Genomic DNA, 19361 nt, shown 5'->3' on the forward strand with positions numbered 1-19361 from the left:
TACTTACCAAACTGTATAATTGGCTGCATTTAACTCAATAGCATCTCTGGTGAGTTTAAAAGCTCGTTCACTTCTTTCATCACGCTGCAGAACAGCCCGGAAATAATCATAAACATCTCTAACTGGGGACAGAGCATACACCTGGATTAGGACTATCTTTCTTGTTTAAACTTAGCACTATAATACAAAATGCTGTTATGTCTTACGAGGAAGGATATTGAATTTATATCATTTATAACAATAAGCAAAGGAAAGTCAAATGACTGTGTGAATGCCACCCTGAGAATGCTTTAGTGTCACAGCCACAATATATGGGTAACTGTGCTTCTTGCTTATATATGTACAGGGGCTCATGCCAGACTCCAAATCTCTGAGACGTTATGCATTAAAGTAAAATTAAGAGTGCATATTTTCAAATATATTCACTTACCTGGTTTTCCCATATTGTATTTTGATCAGTTTTATAACTGAAAAAGCAATGTACGCAACGGTAGAAAACTCAAACCCTACAAAAGGTTTACACTAAATTTCCATCTAACTAAATTCACAGTCCTTCTCCAAAGAAGCAACCACTGTTAATTGATCCTACTGTTATCCTTCCAAATATATGTTCTAAACATAACCTCTAATATTTTTACACAAATGAGAGAACATCGGGGGGGCCTGGCTGACTCAGTCAGTAGAGCATGCAACTCTTGATCTTGGGGTTGTAAGTTCAACCCTCACGATGGATGTAGAGATTACTTAAAAACAAAATCTGCACAAAGATTAAAAAAAAAAATGAGATCACATCACACTCTATGTTCTGGGCCTTGCTTTTTTCACTCACACATTATTAAAGTTAGTGCAAAACTTACATACTCATTAACTCAATGATTACAGCTGCAGGAAGTTTTCTTACAGATATACTTCCATATGTACCCAAAACATCCAAAGAAATTTACTGGATTGGTTACATAAACAAAATTTAAAAGGCTGGTCTGATGGTAATGGGTTAATCAGAACTTACTAACGTCAATGTCACTGAAGTTGGTATACACCCCGCCCCTTGATAAATTTAACTGGCTTTAAAAAAAGGAAATGAAAATTGGAAACAAATGATAAAGAATGAGCTAAGTCCATTATGGTACACCCATGCAATGACACACTACCCAGTTCTTAGTATTGAGGCTGCTCTGGTATGCACAGATATGGAGTAACTGCTAAGACTGTTAAGTGAAAAAAGTAAGGTGCAGAGCAGCATGCTATTCATGTAGTTAAAAATATATCCTTATTGGGAGCCTGGGTGGCTCAGTTGGTTAAGCAACTGCCTTCAGCTCAGGTCATGATCCTGGGGCTCCAGGGTCGAGTCCCAGATTGGACTCCCACCTTCACAGGGAGTCTGCTTCTCCCTCTGATCTCCCCTCTCATGCTCTCTCTTACCGTCTCTCTCTCAAATAAATAAATAAAAATCTTTTTTTAAAAAAATATGCTTATTGGGGCGCCTGGGTGGCTCAGTGGGTTAAGCCGCTGCCTTCTGCTCGGGTCATGATCTCGGGGCCCTGGGATTGAGTCCCACATCGGGCTCCCTGCTCAGCGGGGAGCCTGCTTCCTCCTCTCTCTCTGCCTGCCTCTCTGCCTACTTGTGATCTCTGTCTGTCAAATAAATAAATAAAATCTTAAAAAAAATATATGCTTATTTACAAATATACTGAGGAACAGGGATGACAGGACATAATTTTCAACTGCATTCCATTACAAAGTTTTGCCATATTTCTCCAATAGCTACAGAGCATTTCACTATACAGTACTCAAATTTTATCTAGCTTGTCTCCTATAAATGAATGTTTCATTCTTTTGCCATCCTGAATATAAACTGTATGTCGTCCTGAGTATCACTGTGTGCACATGTGCAAATTCAACGTATCTACAGGATAAATTCCTACAAACAAAATTACTGCATCAAGGTGATGTGCACTGTTGATGCTGACAGGTTTTGCCAAATTAAAGATCTGATCAATATACATATATTCCCTCCAAGAATGTCTGAATAACCTATTTTTCCACATCGTGACAATATTAAAATTTTTCATCTTTGCCAATCTCTTAACTGAAGAAACTTAGACTGTGGCAAATAGTAACCTGTTGTATTCCCATTTTCCACAAGACAAACTGAGGCTGAGAGAGATCAACAAGTTCACACTGGGTCAGTGTTCCTTGCAAAGAGAAGTTAAACTCAAATCTAGGGGTGCATGGTTGGCTTAGTTAATAGAGCATTTGATTCCTGATGTTGGGGTTTTGAGTTTGAGCCCCTTGTTGGGTACAGAGATTGCTTAAAATGAAATAAAGTAAGTTAAACCCAAATCTAGTCTGACATCAAAGACCATGCCACTAATCACAATGAACTAGTAGATACTGCAGCTGAAATGCCCTCATAACACAGTACAAGATTCAGGCAGAGAACAGATTATGGCCCAAGGCAGACTATGAAAAATGACATGTGCTAAACATTCCTCAATACTTCTTTTTTCCACAACTAAAAATGTATGTAGACATGCTATTTTTCTTAGAGTATACAATTTTCCAAATACTGACAGTTTAAAAACTTTTAATAGGTATGTATGGAAACCATGTCAAAATATCCTAATTTACCTAACCATTCTGTTACTATTGGCAATGTGGATTGTTTCCAATTTTGCTATATAAAAATCACTGCATTAAGCTTCCAATGACTTTGTATTAAAAATGTTCTTAATTACATATATAATGCATATATATGTATTTACATGTACATTAGAAATTAAAATGTAAATTAAATTACATGTAAATTAAATTAATGTAATGTAAATTAAATTACATGTACAGAAGAAATTTAAAATTTTCATTATTACATATATAATGCGTATATATGTGTATTTACATGTACACATATTGTTTCCTTAGAAACAGTTCAGTTTTAACTGTTTTCTGAAACGGTGCAGAAAACATGAACAATTACAGCTCTTTACAATTCCAAGACATAAAATGGTTACCTACTTCTAAACATTATCTTTTAAAATCTGAATTTAAATCATATCAGAATAAAATTAAGAAGAACGTAAGTAGCAAATTAACTATGAAACATTATGCAGTCATTAAGAACCAAGCTCCGAAATAATTTTCAAGTTACAACAAAATGCTTAGAACACATATACAATGTATGTATGTTTATATATATACGTATCTACACATATAAACCATATACACATCCACATATAGGTAGCATAAAACCAACTTTATGGAAACATCATCACAGACGAGTGGAAGGCTATATACCAAATATTAACAGTGGTTATTTCACTCTCTTTTTTAATAAAGATTTTATTTGTTTATTTCATATAGAGAGAGATCACCAATAGACAGAGACAAAGGGGGAAGCAGGCTCCTTGCTGAGCAGAGCCCGATGAGGGGCTTGATCCCAGGACCCTGAGATCATGACCTAAGCCAAAAGCAGAGTCTTAACCCACTGAGCCACCCAGGCGCCCCTCGCTCTCTCTTTTTAAAAATTGGTGACTTTTACTGCATCATCAAGAATATTCTTTTTTCTGGGACAGCACCTGGGTGGCTCAGTCGTTAGGCATCTGCCGTAGGCTTGGATCATGATCCCAAGGTTCTGGGCTCAAGCCCCACATTGGCTCCTTGCTCAGCGGGAAGCCTGCTTCTCCCTCTCCCCCTGCTTCCGTTCCCTCTCTCGCTCTCTGTCAAATAAATAAAATCTTTAAAAATATATATATATTCTTTTTCTAAAAAAGTTTTTATTTGTTAACATATAGCTTAATATTAGTTTCAGGTGTACAACACAGTGAGTCATCACTTTCATTCATCATCTGGGGCTCATCACAATCACACTTCTTAATCCCCATCACCCATTTCACCACCCCCACCTCCTCTCTGGTAACCATCAATTTGTTCTCTATAGTTAATAGCTTCTTGGTTTGTCTCTCTCTCTTTTCCCTTTGCTCATTTGTTTTGTTTCTTAAATTCCACATGAGTGAACTCATATGGTGTTTGTCTTTTTCTGACTTATTTCACTTAGCATTACACTCGCTAGCTCCAAGTTGTTGCAAATGGCAAATTTCATTACTTTTTATGGCTCAATAATATTCCACTTTATATATACCTCATCTTTTTTCCACTCATCAGTGGATGGGCACTTGAACTGCTTCCATAACTTGCCTATTATAGATAATGCTGCTATAAGCATCGGGGTGCACATATCCCTTTGATTAGTATTTTTGTATTCTCTGGATAAATACCTAGTAGTGCAAGTGCTGGATCGTAGGGTAGTACTTTTTTTTTTTTTTTTTTTTTGAGGAAGCTCTATGCTGTTTTCCAGAGTGGCTGCACCAGTTTGCATTCCCACCAATTGTGCCAGAGGGCTCCCCTTTCTCTATATCCTCGCCAACATTTGGTATTTCTTGTGTTGCTGATTTCAGCCATTCTGACAGGTGAAGTACTATCTCATTGTAGTTTTTAGGATTTTTGTTTTTATGTGCACAAGCAGGAGCGGGGGTGGGGGAGCAGAGGGAGAAGCAGACTCCACACTGAGCAGGGAGCCCAATGCAGGACTCCATATCCGGACCCTGGTATCCTGACCTGACTTAACTGACTGAGCCTCCCACATGCCCTATCTCATGGCAGTTTTAATTTGCATTTCCCTGGTAAGTGATGGTGAGCATCTGGTCTGTTGGTCATCTGTCTTCTTTGGAAAAATGTATATTCATGTCTTCTGTCCATTTTTTAATTGGATTATGTGTTTTCTTGGTTCTTTATATATATGTTTTAAGATTCTATTTATTGGGACGCCTGGGTGGCTCAGTTGGTTGGACGACTGCCTTCGGCTCAGGTCATGATCCCGGGGTCCCGGGATCGAGTCCCGCATCGGGCTCCCAGCTCCATGGGGAATCTGCTTCGCTCTCTGACCTTCTCCTCGCTCATGCTCTCTCTCACTGTGTCTCTCTCAAATAAATAAATAAAATCTTTAAAAAAAAAAAAAAAGATTCTATTTATTTATTTGACAGAGAGACACAGCAAGAGAGGGAACACAAGAAGGGGGAGTAGGAAAAGGAGAGGGAGAAGCAGGCTTCCCACGGGGCAGGGAGCCTGACGCAGGGCTCTATCCCAGGACTCTGGGACTATGACCTGAGCTGAAGGCAGTCACTTAACCAACTGAGCCACCCAGGTGCCCCAAGTTCTTGATATATTTTGGATACTAATCCTTTATTAGGTAGGTCATTTGCAAATATTTTCTCCCATTCCATAGGCTGGCTGCCTTTTAATTTTATTGACTGTTTCCTTCACTGTGCAGAAGCTTTTTATTCTGATGAAGACCCAATAATTTATTTCTGCATTTGTTTCCCTTGTCTCTGGGGATGTATCTAGAAAGAACTTGCTATGGCCAAAGTTACTGCCTATGTTCTCTTCTGGGTTTTTATGGTTCCAGGTCTCACATTTAGGTGTTTAATCCACTTTGATTTTATTTTTGTGAAGGGTGTAAGAAGGTAATCCATTTTTTCCAACACCCTTTGTTGAAGAGACTTCTTCTTCCCATTGCATAGTCTTTCCTGCTTTGTTGAAGATTAGCTGACCATATAATTGCGAGTTCATTTAGGGGTTTTGTATTTTATTCCACTGCTATGTGTCTATTTTTGTACCAGTACCATACTATTTTGACCAATCTTTTTTGTTGTTTGTTGTTCCTTTTCCCTCTTTTTAGAGTATGTGCATGCATGCCAGAGCAAGGGTGGGGAGGTTAAAGGGAGAGGGAGAGAATATGTGCCTGCATGGTCTGCCAGGCGTGGGGAGGGTATAGAGAGAGGGAATGAATTTTTAAGCAGGCTCCACATCCAGCCTGAAACTTGATGAGGGGCTCCATCTCATGACACTGAGATCATTACCTGAGCCCGAAATCAAGAGTCAGACACTTAACTGACTGAGCCACCCAGGTGCCCCAGTACCATACTATTTGGTTACTACAGCTTTGTAATATAACTTGAAGTTTGGAATTGTGATGCCTCCAAGCTTTGTTTTTCTTTTTCAAGATTGCTTTGGCTATATGGGGTCTTCTGTGGCTTCATACAAATTTTAGGATTGTTTTAGCTCTGTGAAAAATGCTGTTGGTATTTTGACAAGGAATGCATTAAATGTGTAGATTGCCTTGAGTAGTACAGACATTTTAACAATATTTGTTCTTCCAATTCATGAGCATGGAATGTCTTTCCATTTCTTTGTCATCATCAACTTCTTTCATCAGTGGGTTTTGTTGTTGTTGTTGTTGTTTTTGAGAGAGTGGGGGTAGGGGGTGGGGGGGGGAGGCTTCATGCCCAGTGCAGAGCCTAACACAAGGCTCAATCTCACAACCCTGAGATCACAACCAGAACTGAAATCAAGAGTTACACACTTAACTGACTGAGTCACCCAGGCACCCCTCATCAGTGTTTATAGTTTCCAGAGTACAGGTCTTTCACCTCTTTGGTTAGAGGTATTCCTAGGTATCTTATTGTTTTTGGCACAACTGTAAATGGGACTGATTCCTTATTTCTCTTTCTGCTGCTTCATCACTGGTGTATAAGAATACAACAGATTTCCGTACATTGATTTTGTATCCAGCAACTCTACTGAACCTACTAGTTTCAGCAGTTTTTTTGGTGGTGTTTCGGGTTTTCTATATATATCATTTACAAATAATGAAAATTTTACTTTTTCCATGCTGATTTGGATGCTTTTTATTTCTTTTTCCTGTCTGATTGCTGTGGCTAGGGCTTCTGAACCATGATAAATAATGGTGGTGAGAGCAGACATCCCTGCATGTTCGTAACTGTAGAAGAAAAGCTCTCAAGAGATTTTTCCCCAACAAGGGTGATATTAGCTATGGATTTTTCATATACGGGCTTTATTATACCGAGGTACGTTCTCTCTAAACCTACTTTGTTGAGTTTAACAGTGGCTATTTCTTGATGATAAGAGTCTTCTTTTAATTTTAACATCCTCAAAATTTTCTTTTCTTTCTTTTTTTCTTTAAAGATTTTATTTACTCATTTGACAGACAGAGATCACAAGCAGGCAGAGAGAGGAGGAAGCAGATTCCCTGCAGAGCAGAGAGCCCGATGCAGGGCTCAATCCCACGACCCTGAGATTATGACCTGAGCGAAAGGCAAAGGCTTAACCCACTGAGCCACCCAGGTGCCCCCATCCTCAAAATTTTCTAAGATGAGCATGTATTACTTCAAAAAATATTTTTAATTAAAAAGAATATATATTCCATACAAACATCATAAACAATACAAAAGTACATGAACTTTCTTCCCTCACCTCAATGCCACTCCTCAATGCACTAGATTTCTATCAAGGGCAATGGTTATTACCAGATATTTTTCTAAGTGTATATATACATATATATTACATAAATATATAGTTTTGTGGTTTATTTTTAAAATTTTTTATTTCTTTTTTATTAAGTAATCTTTATGCCCAACATGGGTCACTCACGATTCCGAGGTCAAGTGATACATGCTCTGCTAACTGAGCCAGCCAGGCACCCACTGTTCATTTTTAATGAAACTGGTGTAACAGTTTTTTTTTTTTTTTAAAGATTTTATTTATTTATTTGACAGACAGAGATCACAAGTAGGCAGAGAGGCAGGCAGAGAGAGAGAGGGAAGCAGGCTCCCCGCCGAGCAGAGAGCCCGACGTGGGACTCGATCCCAGGACCCTGAGATCATGACCCGAGCCGAAGGCAGCTGCTTAACCCACTGAGCCACCCAGGCACCCACTGGTGTAACAGTTTTTATACTGCTTTCCTTTTCGGCATTTTCCTCCTCAATGGTATGTTCTTCCGTGCTAACATAAACACATTTACGTCACTCTTTTTCCACTATTCCATATAAAGAACACAGCATAATTTACATGTGAATGCTATTTTTTTCCCAGAATTCTACAAGTGGGAACAGAATACTCAGACTTACAGTTATATATGTCAGGCTGACAGGCTCATAAATTAATCTGGGGTTATATAAATAGAATTTTATATTCATTAGATTTTTTTCTGTAGTTTTCAATATTAAAATATTCTTATAATTAAAAATTACACATTTGATATACTGTCATACTCAAAGTTTCTAAAACTTATATGGCTTTTTAAACTCAGCATTGTTTCTGAGATCTCTCCATGCTATAAAGGATCTAGATCCTCTTCATGGTTACCTAGTATTCAACTGTATGATAATGATACACTTTATCCATCTTCCAAAACAGATATATACTTGGCTTCCAACATTTTGCTTTTTCAAAAAATACTGCAAATTATAAGAGTTAACATATATAGTCCTTATTCTGAGCCAGACACTGTTCTATTATTTTATATATATAATTTATTCTCTCTCAAAAGTACTGGCCCTTGAATTACATGGGTTTGAACTGCACAGGTCAACCTCTATGCAGATTTTTGACACAGTATAGTACCATATTTTTCTTATGAAAATTTTAAGAGCTTTTTTTTTTTTTTTTTAATTTTTATTTCTTTGACAGAGAGAGGGAGGCTGATGTGGGGCTTGATCTCAGGACCCTGGGATCATGACCTGAGCTGAAGGTAGATGCTTAACTGACTGAGGCACCCAGGTACCCTGATTTTTAAACTAAATTCTACCCTCATAAGGGACTTGAACTCATGACCCCTAGTTCAAGAGTCATATGCTCTGGACGCCTGGGTGGCTCAGTTGGTTAAGCCACTACCTTCAACTCAGGTCATGATCCCAAAGTCCTGGGATCAAGTCCCACACTGGGGTCCTTGCTCAGCAGGGAGCCTGCTTCTCTCTCCACCTCTGCCTACCACTCTGCCTGCTTGTGCGTGCTCTCTCTCTGACAAATAAATAAATTTAAAAAATAATAATAAAAAAAAAAGAGTCATATGCTCTACTGACTGAACCAGTCAGGTGCCCTTCCTTATGATTTTCTTAGTAACATTTTCTTCTTCTCTCACATAGTTTAAGAATACAGTGTATAATACATTTAACATGCAAAATATGTGTTAACTGACTATTCATGTTATAAATAGTAAGACTTCCAGCAACAGTAGGCAATTAGTAATTATACTTTTGAGGAATCAAAAGTTACACATGGGGGCGCCTGGGTGGCTCAGTCATTAAGTGTCTGCCTTCGGCTCAGGTCATGATTCCAGGGTCCTGGGATCAAGCCCCGCATCGGGCTCCCTGCTCAGCAGGAAGCCTGCTTCTCCCTCTCCCACTCCCCCTGCTTCTGTTCCCTCTCTCGCTGTGTGTCTCTGTCAAAAAAATAAATAAATTTAAAAAAAAAATTAAAAAAAAAAAAAAAAGTTACACATGGATTTTCAACTAAGCAGGAAGGAGGGAGGTCAGTACCCCTAATCCTCATGTTATTCAAGGGTCAAATATAGTTACTATGATTATCCTCATTTTACATAGGGGGAAATAAAGGAATAGAGAGGTTAAATAATTTGTCCAAGATTATAGCGCCAGTAAAATGGTAAAGTTAGAATTTAAACCAGTTGGTCTGTCTCTAAAGTGTGTGTTCTTAACATCCTAGTATGTCTTCTGACATTATATGCCAGAGTGTACCCAGAATGTATCAATGGATGCAGTATTTCAAGGTTGTATGATAAGAGTATTTTCCAATTTTACAAGATTAAACCAAACCCCAAAATGGCTAAACATAAAAATTACTATCTGAAATGTATGGATCTGTTCATATACCCAAGTACCTGATATCATAAGATAGTTTTGATTTTTACCCTTTAATGCATGGTTGGAAAATAACATTCCCATCTTATTTGTATATCTTTCATTCCTAATGATAATAGAAACCTCCCCCTCTAAAAGCCAATTGAATTTTCTCTACTGTAAGCCACTAGTTCATGTACCCTTTTGTCTATTTTTTTGTTTGCCCATTTCCTTAACCTCCTGTAGGAATTTCTTATAAAGTTCTGAACATCAATCCCGTTTCATATGGTGCATCTTTTCCCATATTACTTCTTCCCTTTTAACTTGTTCATGGGTGTCTTCTGTTGTACAGATTTTAAATTTTGATATATTCATTTATGGTTTTTGGTTGATAGGTCATATTTCTCTATCTTTTCCTTTATGGTTTCTAATCTATAGCTAAGAATTTTATATGTTAATCTTTTCACCCTGCCCAAAAAAAAAAAAAAAAAAGTTTTTATTAAATTATTTAACCCCAAGAGAAATGTGTGATTTTATCAGTTTCTCCAACATCTTTGTTATAGGTACCTAATGAATCTGAAAGTGGTTTTCATCTCTCTGATCACTAGTGAGGTTAAATATCTCTTCAGATATTTCTTTCTTTCCTGTTTTTTAGATTTACTTATTGATTTATTTATTTTTGCGAGAGAGAGAGAGATAGAGAGAGAGCTTGAGTGTGGGGAGGGACAGAGGGAGAAACAGACTCCCTGCTGAGCAGGAAGCCTGATGTGGGGCTGGATCCCAGGACCTCATGTCCCAAGCTGAAGCCAGACACTCAACTGACTGAGCCACCTAGGCACCCAGACATTTCTATTTCTAGTGAATTATCTCTCCCATATCATATCTCTTCATAGTGTAAAAGTTCTGCATTTTAATGCAGTTATATCTTCTGATCTTTTCCTTAATTCTGAATTTTAAATCTTGTTTAATTATACCTTCTTCATCAAAAGAAAGATTATTCTCTTGTTCCTTGTATGTTTACAGTTGTGCTTTAGAGCTTTAATTCAGGGGTGCCTTGGTGGCTCAGTTAGTTAAGCATCTGCCTTTGGCTCAGGTTATGATCCCAGGGTTCTGGGATGGAGTCCTGCAACAGGCTCCCTACTGGGCGGGAAGCCTGCTTCTCCTTCTCCCACTCCCCCAGTTTGTATTCCCTCTCTCACTGTCTCTCTCTCTCTGTCAAATAAATAAAAGCTTTAAAAAAAAAAAAAGAACTTTAATTCATCTGTAATTTATTTTCATGTAAGACATGAGATAAAGATATAATTTTGCTTATATCCAACTGCTGCAAAACCAATTTGATTAATCCATCTTTTCATACAAGTATAAGATGTTCTTTTTATCACATATTACATTCCTATCTATACTAATCTATTTTTAGATTTATTAATCTATTTATTTCTGTACCAGTTTCACATTTATTTTTAGTAATACATTTTTATACTCAGTAAGTCATTATACTCAGTAAGTCATCATTCTTCCTTTTCAAACATTTCTTGGCATTACTTCATAACCAAAACAATAAACTCTTTTTGTTAAAAAAAAAAAAAAAGGGAATGATCTTGGATATCTTGGATAACAAAGCTTTAACTGAAATGTGTACATACCACACACACACACACACACACACACACACACACACACACACCCACAGAGGAGGTTTGAGGATTATGGGGCCACCACAAGCAACAGAAATCAGAATATATATACACACACAAAAAACGCAAAGCTAGCATTCCATTTTACTCATGTACCCTTTCTTAGAAGAACAACGAACAATGAAGATTTGCAATGACCTTCAATTTACAAAGCATTTTCATTCACATTATGAAAGAATGATACTTTGTCAAAGAAAATAATCCACTCATTTTAATATCAGTAATTGTATTCTGACTGAGCCTAACATTTCATTGCTGAAAGATATTTCAAAATGCACAAGTTTCAGCAACCAGTTTATTCTACATCAACCAGTAACTCGTTTATGTTGTATCTTTTGTACAGATTAAACAATAAATGAAAAGTCAATCACAAGTACCTATTACATATTATAATGTAGCATTCATTACTTATACTTAGAATATGTCCATTCTTTGGACAAAATAAAAGCTTTAACCATGAAAAGGAATGATTAAAAAACAAGTATTAGCTTATCTTAAGTCATTTAGATTTTTATTAGGCAAAAATCTGTCATCTACCTAACCATTTAACTGTCAATTTCAACTCTGCTATTAAGTTTAACTTATAGGCCTTTTCCTAATAAAAAATAAACTTACATTTTTCACTGTAAATGATCTGGACCACTGGATTGGGGCCATCATTCTGCGGTACGGGATCTATATCAGCCCATTCTGCTCTGTCCCTGAAATATATATATTTTTTCAGTGACTGTATTCAAATACATAAGAAGAAAAAGAACTCCAATGTTTTTAAAATTACCAACAACTACACTTCTATTAAATCAGTAACTTATAAATATTTTAATATAATCATGGTTGGATTCTTCATGATCAAGTTTTGCCATTTTGCCTTACATCTTAAACTTTTAAAGTATCATAAAAATAAACTGAATATCTGCCCATTAAAATAAGTTAATAAATCAATAGTTCTCAAATTTAAAGTTTTTATGTAAGTAGAGAAACTTGTTTTGCAGTAAGTACAGGATAGTTTTAAATTAGAAATCTATTTAATTAATTGGTCTAGTAAGACTTTTTGGAGTTAGCATTTAAAAAAATTGAGTAACAAGTTACTAGGAACTGACATTTTAAAATCAAAGTAAGCACTATTATTAGTTCACTATACTGAGAGGTGGTCCAGGTAGTCTTTTCGAGAGCAGGCTCTTGAATCTAATAACTGTGTGGGTTAGAATGTAGGCTTTACCACTTATCACCTGTGTGACCTTGAGAAAGTTACTTAATCTCTATGGGCCTCAGTTTCTTCATTTATAAAATGGAGATGATATTACTAACCAACCTTAGAAGGCTGTTTTGAGGATTAAATAGATAATATGTTAAGCATTTAAATGTGCATAATAATAAGCACATATATAGTAAATTTATTACATATATATACGAATATATTAGTATATAGTATATAATCAATATACGAAACACAATATTACTATACACCTAAATATTTATGCCATATGTTATAAATATAGCATATAATAAATGCATATAGGGGCACCTAGGTGGCTCAATGGGTTAAAGCCTCTTCCTTTGGCTCAGGTCATGATCCCAGGGTCCTGGGATCGAGCCCCGCATCCAGCTCTCTGCTTGGTGGGGAGCCCACTTCCTCCTCTCTTTTTGCCTGTCTCTCTGCCTACTAGTGATGTCTGTCAAATAAATACATGAAAAAAAAAAAGAAAAAAAAAAACTTTAAATAAATAAATAAATAAATGCATATAGTAAGCATTCAATGAATACTATTCTCATTATCATTGCTAAAATAACATAGTGGCACCAATAGGTGCCTATAGACATTTCTGTGCAAAATGCCTAATATGACTAAATTTGCTTTAACCACTCTTTTATTTATACTATTTTCCTTTCACCCATCTTTTAGTTCTCTATACCTATCAGCTATTGACAGCAACGATTCTGTGGAATCCAGACAATCCTTAAGTTGTGTCCACTGTATCAGAAGAAATACAAGGGAAACAATTACCTGAGGTGTGAGACCTTGAGCCTGGGGCAGTAGCATGAAAAAGGTAAGGCTGTCATATAGTCACTGAAAAACCAGACCTAGCCAACTAAAGCAGCTGAATATTTTACAATTCAGAGAGGAGGTGTGAGGATTATGGGACTACCACAGCCAAATTAAATGTGTAAAACAACTCCAGTAACAAAATCTGGATGGTGACTTTCACTCATTCATAAAATCAAGGAAGGCAAATAAGCTATCTAATGGGTTTACCTAGAACTACATAAGAAAAAATAAGACAAAAGAAAAATAAGATACAAGCATTTCTCAACTGTTTTTGCAAGTCCAACTGGAGATGAAAACTTCTAGGAGTGAGAGTCGGGAGAAAAAGCAAGAAAGTTACAAAGTACCCAACTCTGTTTACTATATACCACTTCTATTATACACGAGGTGATGTAACGACGGATTACAGAGTTTAACAAATACCTTTTCGGTTTTACAGCTTAAATCCGGTGCCTGCCTGATGGTAGGCGCTAAAATATTTAAAGAAAATGCTGAATGTAAAAGTCCCAGCCCTTAAAGATCTTATACTAGCTCCGTCCCCTTTAACAGAACAAACCAGGGGAAGCCCTTACACCTTGTTTTTAAAGCGAGCAAATCTGGACCTTATTTATATTTAACTCTTACTTCCTGCCCGGCTATTAAAGAGCCCCCAAACCCTTCGGGACTCTGCGATCAACGAGCTTAGCGCCGTGGGAGCAGGAAAGCGTGCGGGAGATTTCCTAAATTCCTGAATCACACCTGAACAGCCTCAGGGAGAGCGCTGTCCGGTGTGCTGCAGTTTCTACGCTGTCTGGCGTCTGGCCTCCTCCATCTCTGGCCAGACAGGCTGGCCCCGGGAACCAGCAACCCCGGAAAGAGCGCGAGGGCGCCGAGCGGGCCTCGACCCCGCCGAGCGCGCCCCCTCCACCCCGGCCAGCCGGACGAAGAAGCGGCGGAAACTTCGGCCGCACACGCCGAGGTCAGGGGAGCCGACCCGGAACCGCCGGCCGAGGGGAGCACCCGCCTTCAGGAGGAAGGGCCTCGGGCGCGGCGGCCCTGCCGTGGGCGTTACCTGTACAGGACATAGGTGGGCGAGTCCAGGCTCAGGAACCCGTCGTCCATAGGGGACGCCACTGCTTCTCCGGGCTCAGCCGCCATAGCTTCTTCCTGCTGCTGCTGGGGCGGCGGAGGGTGCGGCTGGGGCGGCGGCGGCTCCGGCTGACCGGACTCGCTGCCCTGCGCAGCCTCCCCAACCCCCTCCGTGGCGGCCATCTCGCCTCGGTCCGCAGCGGAGGTGGCGGCGGTAGCCCCGCCCCCCACTGCCCCGCCCCTCGCTCCCTCCCACACCCCCGCGGCGGCCCACTTCCGGTTTTTCCTCCCTTCCTACCATAGAGATGCAGACTAGAGAGACCCGGGCGGGGCCCCAGCCCTGAAGCGCTGGGATGGGTACCAGGCCTTTTTGGAGAGAACGACGCTGTGCCTGAGGACTCCAGATTTCCCGCGCGTCATCCCGTGTGTGGACCTTTCCGAATGCTTGTAGTTGATACTTCGGAACGGATTGTTTTTGTTAGATCCCCTCGCTATGGAGATGGTTCTCTCTTCTCTTGGACAGTGGCTTAGACGCAGTGGGTAAGGGCAGGTGACCCACAGCTGAAGACCCAGCTCCTCCCCCTCAACCCTGTCTGGAAAACTGGCTTCCAGGGCTCCATATTAACCCTAAAGGCCTTTATGTTTCTTGGGCACATTTTTCTTTTGCATGGTGAGCTTAGGCCAGAGAATTTAATACGGGGCTTTTGTCTTTCGAAATTAAAATCTGGGGGCGCCTGGATGGCTCAGTTGGTTAAGCGACTGCCTTCTGCTCAGGTCATGATCCTGGAGTCGTGGGACTGAGTCATGCCTCGGGGTCCCAGCTCCATGGGGAGTCTGCTTCTCCCTCTGACCTTCTCTCTTATGCTCTCCCTCACTCTCTCTAATTAATTAATTAATATCCTAATTATACAAATACTATGTGTGTATGATACAGAAAAGGCAAACATTTAACAACTGTTTACTACCTATTACGTAGCTTGCTCACAGGAGTGTAGAATAAAGTCTCTGTAGTCACGAAGTTTACATTGTAATGAAGGGCAACAGAAAATGTCACCCTAAAATATATCGGTATTCAGGACATGTCACTCCAAAATATACTGCTTTGGTATACTGATTATTTCTGAGCCGTAGGCACTTGAAAAACAGCCTATGAAGGGAGAAGCTTTATCTGAGCTCCCTTTATCTGCCTAAAGACAGATTCTCTAAAAGAAACTGAATTGTCCTAAACCCCACAGTAGAAGTGGAGACCACACCCAGACAAATTTTGTCAAACTGTCCTGTCTCGGGGTACCTGGGTGGCTCAGTCATTTAAGCCACTGCCTTAGGCTAAGGTCATGATCCCAGGGTTCTGGGATTGAACCCCATATCAGGACCCTGCTCAGCGGGCAACTTGTTTCTCCCCTGCCTGCCCTTACCCCTTCTTGTGCATGCTCTCCGTCTCTCTTTTTCTCTCTCTCACTCGCTCTGTGTCAAATAAATCAAATCTTAAAAAAAAAACTAAACCTGTCCTATCTACTGTCTGTTCTTTTAAGGGCCCATTTTTCTTTCCTAAAAATTATTTATTCTCTGGAGAGGCCTACATTGCCACTTCCCTTTCCCTACTAAAATGGTATTTGAGACTGAATTCTAAGCAACCCCAGTGAATTGCTAATTTTTTCCTAAGTATCTTCCATGTATATGTGAGGCATACATGTTAATAAATCTGTTTTTCTCTTATTAATCTTTTATTGCAAGGGTCACAAGCCAAGAACTCAGAAGGGTAGAGGGAGAATTAATTTTCACCCTCTATAATGGGAAGGCTTATCTGGGGGCTATTTGTTATTGTTCTTGTTGTTATTATTACTATTATAACAGAGAGCGTGTGAGTGCAGGGGTGGGAGGAGAGGGCAACAGAGACAGAGAGAAAGAGTGAGAGAGAATTGGGTTTGATGAGGGAGCAGGAGGCTGGCTGAGGATGGAGCAGAGGCTGGCGCCTTGCACCCCCTCTCCACCCACTCCCCTTGGTAATATGTGTGACATTCCACAGGCACCCCTGACTGCCCTAAAAGAAGAACAAATGGTTATCTTGCAGAGATCACAGTCCTGCAAGGCAGAAGTCTCTCTTGGTTTACAAATGTCCTTGAGATTTACAACAAAGAAGTTACCTTATCAATAGCCCAATTTCCAAAGACACATAACTCAGTTCCTCAAGCCCTAACGTCACCCTCCCCTCCATAAAAAACCGAAGGAGGCGGAGGTAGAAAGCAAAGTAAATAAAGTTAAATTTCTTCTAAACCTAAATCTCGCTAATAAGGACGTTTGATAGCAGGAATGTAACATTCCACCAGGAGACTCCCAGTTGTCTTTATGTTAGTGCCTCATTAGAGGGAAAGTGGCCTTGGCTTGATAGTAACCAGGCCTTCAATATCCTGACAGTCTTCTTTACCCCAATAGCCCTTCTGAACAACCCTTTGTCCTCACCTACTCAACTCCTGTGTATATAACCAGCCACTCCTCACATGCCCGGCGCAGCAGCATCTCCGTCTGCCCACGGGTCCCGTCCCCGTGCTCTAATAAACCACCTTTTTGCACCAAAGACGTCTAAAGAATTCTTTCTTAGCTGTCAGCTCCGAACCTCACCCTATTGAACCTCACCTAGGTTCAAGAACTTCATCAGGTTTAACCCTTTCTCGTATGTTGTTCTCCTGATATAATTAGTCTCATTCATGCCATTTTGTTCTGTGTTTTCTGTGTTATGGTTTCTTGTTCTATCTTTCTGTGTTCCTTTTCAGCCCTGACCGAATTTGTGTGTTCCTTCTTCTCTACTGGTTTGAAAGTTAGGCACCCGTTTCTATAAATTTATTAATGAACATATTCAAACTTTTTTAAAGAAAGGGAGTGGGGGTGAGGGACAGAGGGAGAGAGAGAGAATCTTAAACATGCTCCAAGCCCAGCTCGGAGTCCCATGTGGGGCTCCATCTCACAGCCCTGAGATCATGACCTGAGTCAAAATCAAGAGCAGGGCGCTAAACTGACTGAGCCACCCAGGTGCCTTGCTGGGGGCTGTTTGAGCAAAGACATGATAGTGGAAAATGTATGCCATGTAGCGTAGATAGGGAGTGCATACTCACTCTGTTCTTGTTTCAGAAAAGATGCCAGTATCACTGAAGTCCTGAGAGTGAGGGGAAAGAATTGGTAGGTGATAAGGTTAAAGAAAAAGCCAGGGGCCATGCTAAGAATTTGAGATCTTGGGGTGGGAGGGGGGAGGGTAATACAGTCATAACATAAAATTTATCCTTTTAATAATTTTTTAAATAATTTTTTCTTAAAAATTTGATTTATTTATTTGACAAATGGAGATCATAAGTAGACAGAGAGGCAGGCAGAGAGAGAGGGGGAAGCAGGCTCCCTACTAAGCAGAGAGCCCCATGTGGGGCTCGATCCCAGGACCCTGGGATCATGACCTGAGCCTAAGGCAGAGACTTTAACCCACCGAGCCACCCAGGCGGCCCTTTTTAAATAATTTTTAAATGGGGGGTGCCTGGGTGGCTCGGTGGGTTAAAGTCTCTGCCTTCGGCTTGGTCATGATCGCAGGGTCCTGGGATCGAGCCCCACATAGGGCTCTCTGCTCAGTGGGGAGCCTGCTTCTCCCTCTCTCTCTGCCTGCCTCTCTGCCTACTGTGATCTCTGTCAAATAAATAAATAAAATCTTAAAAAATATATAAATTTTTTAAAAAAAAATAATGTTTAAGTGTACTGTTCAGTGGCATTAAGTATGTTTCCATCTTTGTGAAACAATCACCACCATCCATCTCCAGAATTTTGCATCTTCCCAAACTGAAACTCTGTACTTACTAAATAACTCCCCGTTCCCTCTGTTAAGAAGAAAACCACAGGAGCGCCTGGGTGGTTCAGTCGGTACAGCATGTGATTCTTGATCTCACGGTTGTAAGCTTGAGCCCCATGTTGGATGTAGAGATTACTTAAAAATAATTTTTTTTTTAAAAAAGGAAAAGAAAACCACAGGCCCCAAATGGAACCACTTATGTGAAGAGCCCCACATCAGCAAGCCAAGACTTAATACCTAACCTAACTGAAGTTTTAGCTTCTCTGCGCAACCCCTCCCCCACCAGGAACTTAACCTCTGACTAGTCAACATGGAATTTACTGGTCAGCACTAGGACATTCACTGACAGACCCCCTCTGTTCCCCTCAAGAGGGCGACCATGCCTAAAACAATGGATTCTTTGCTAATTTCCTTTTTTAATGCCCCTTCTCCACCTTTAAAAACCTTTCCTTTTCCACAGCTTGACTGAGCTCCCCCTACTTGGTAGATGGGATGCTGCCCAATTCATGACTCAGTTAATAAAGTCAGATATTTAAATTTTACTTGGTTGGATATTTGTCATTGAACCTTTTCCCTTTAGGCGCTAGTAACCAGATTCTGCTTTATCTCTATGAAGTTGACTACTTTAGGTACTTCATGGAAGTGTAATCATACAGTATTTGTCCTTTTGTAATTGGCTTATGTTGCTTCACATAATGTCCTCCAGGTTCCTTAGATGTTAGAATAGCCTTTTTAAAGGCTGAATAATATTTCACTGGTATGTATATGCCACAAATTTGTTATCTATCTGTTAATGAACACTTGGGTTGTTTCTACCTTTTGGTTGTGAATGATGAAATATCTGTTAGAACTCCTGTTTTCACTTCTTCTGGATATAGACCTGGAAATGGAACAAGTGCTTGATCTTTTGGTCATTCTAATTATAATTTTTGGAGGAACTTTTCTCCTACCACCAGAGAACCTAATTTCACTGGTTTAGAGTGAGGTCTTGGCAATGGTATATTTTAAGAGCTCCCCAT

The 19361-nt window shown here is 39.7% G+C and overlaps 1 protein-coding gene across 2 annotated transcripts in view; it reads right to left on the minus strand.

Annotated features, from left to right (window-relative positions):
• Positions 1-14752, minus strand: part of FNTA (farnesyltransferase, CAAX box, alpha) — a 31826-nt gene extending 17074 nt beyond the window's left edge. The window contains exons 1-3 of one of the 2 annotated variants that reach the window (XM_032328986.1): positions 14500-14752; positions 12020-12105; positions 8-122 (exon numbers count right to left, since the gene is read on the minus strand). In XM_032328986.1, coding sequence (XP_032184877.1) covers positions 8-122; positions 12020-12105; positions 14500-14699 — 401 coding nt within the window. In that variant the 5' untranslated portion in view covers positions 14700-14752. Of the gene's footprint in view, positions 1-7; positions 123-12019; positions 12106-14186; positions 14366-14499 lie in introns of those variants that run through there. The other variant, XM_032328987.1, reaches the window with a different exon arrangement.
• Positions 14753-19361: the final 4609 nt, after the last annotated feature.

This window comes from Mustela erminea, chromosome 21, assembly GCF_009829155.1.
Source record: "Mustela erminea isolate mMusErm1 chromosome 21, mMusErm1.Pri, whole genome shotgun sequence".
NCBI lineage: Eukaryota > Metazoa > Chordata > Mammalia > Carnivora > Mustelidae > Mustela > Mustela erminea.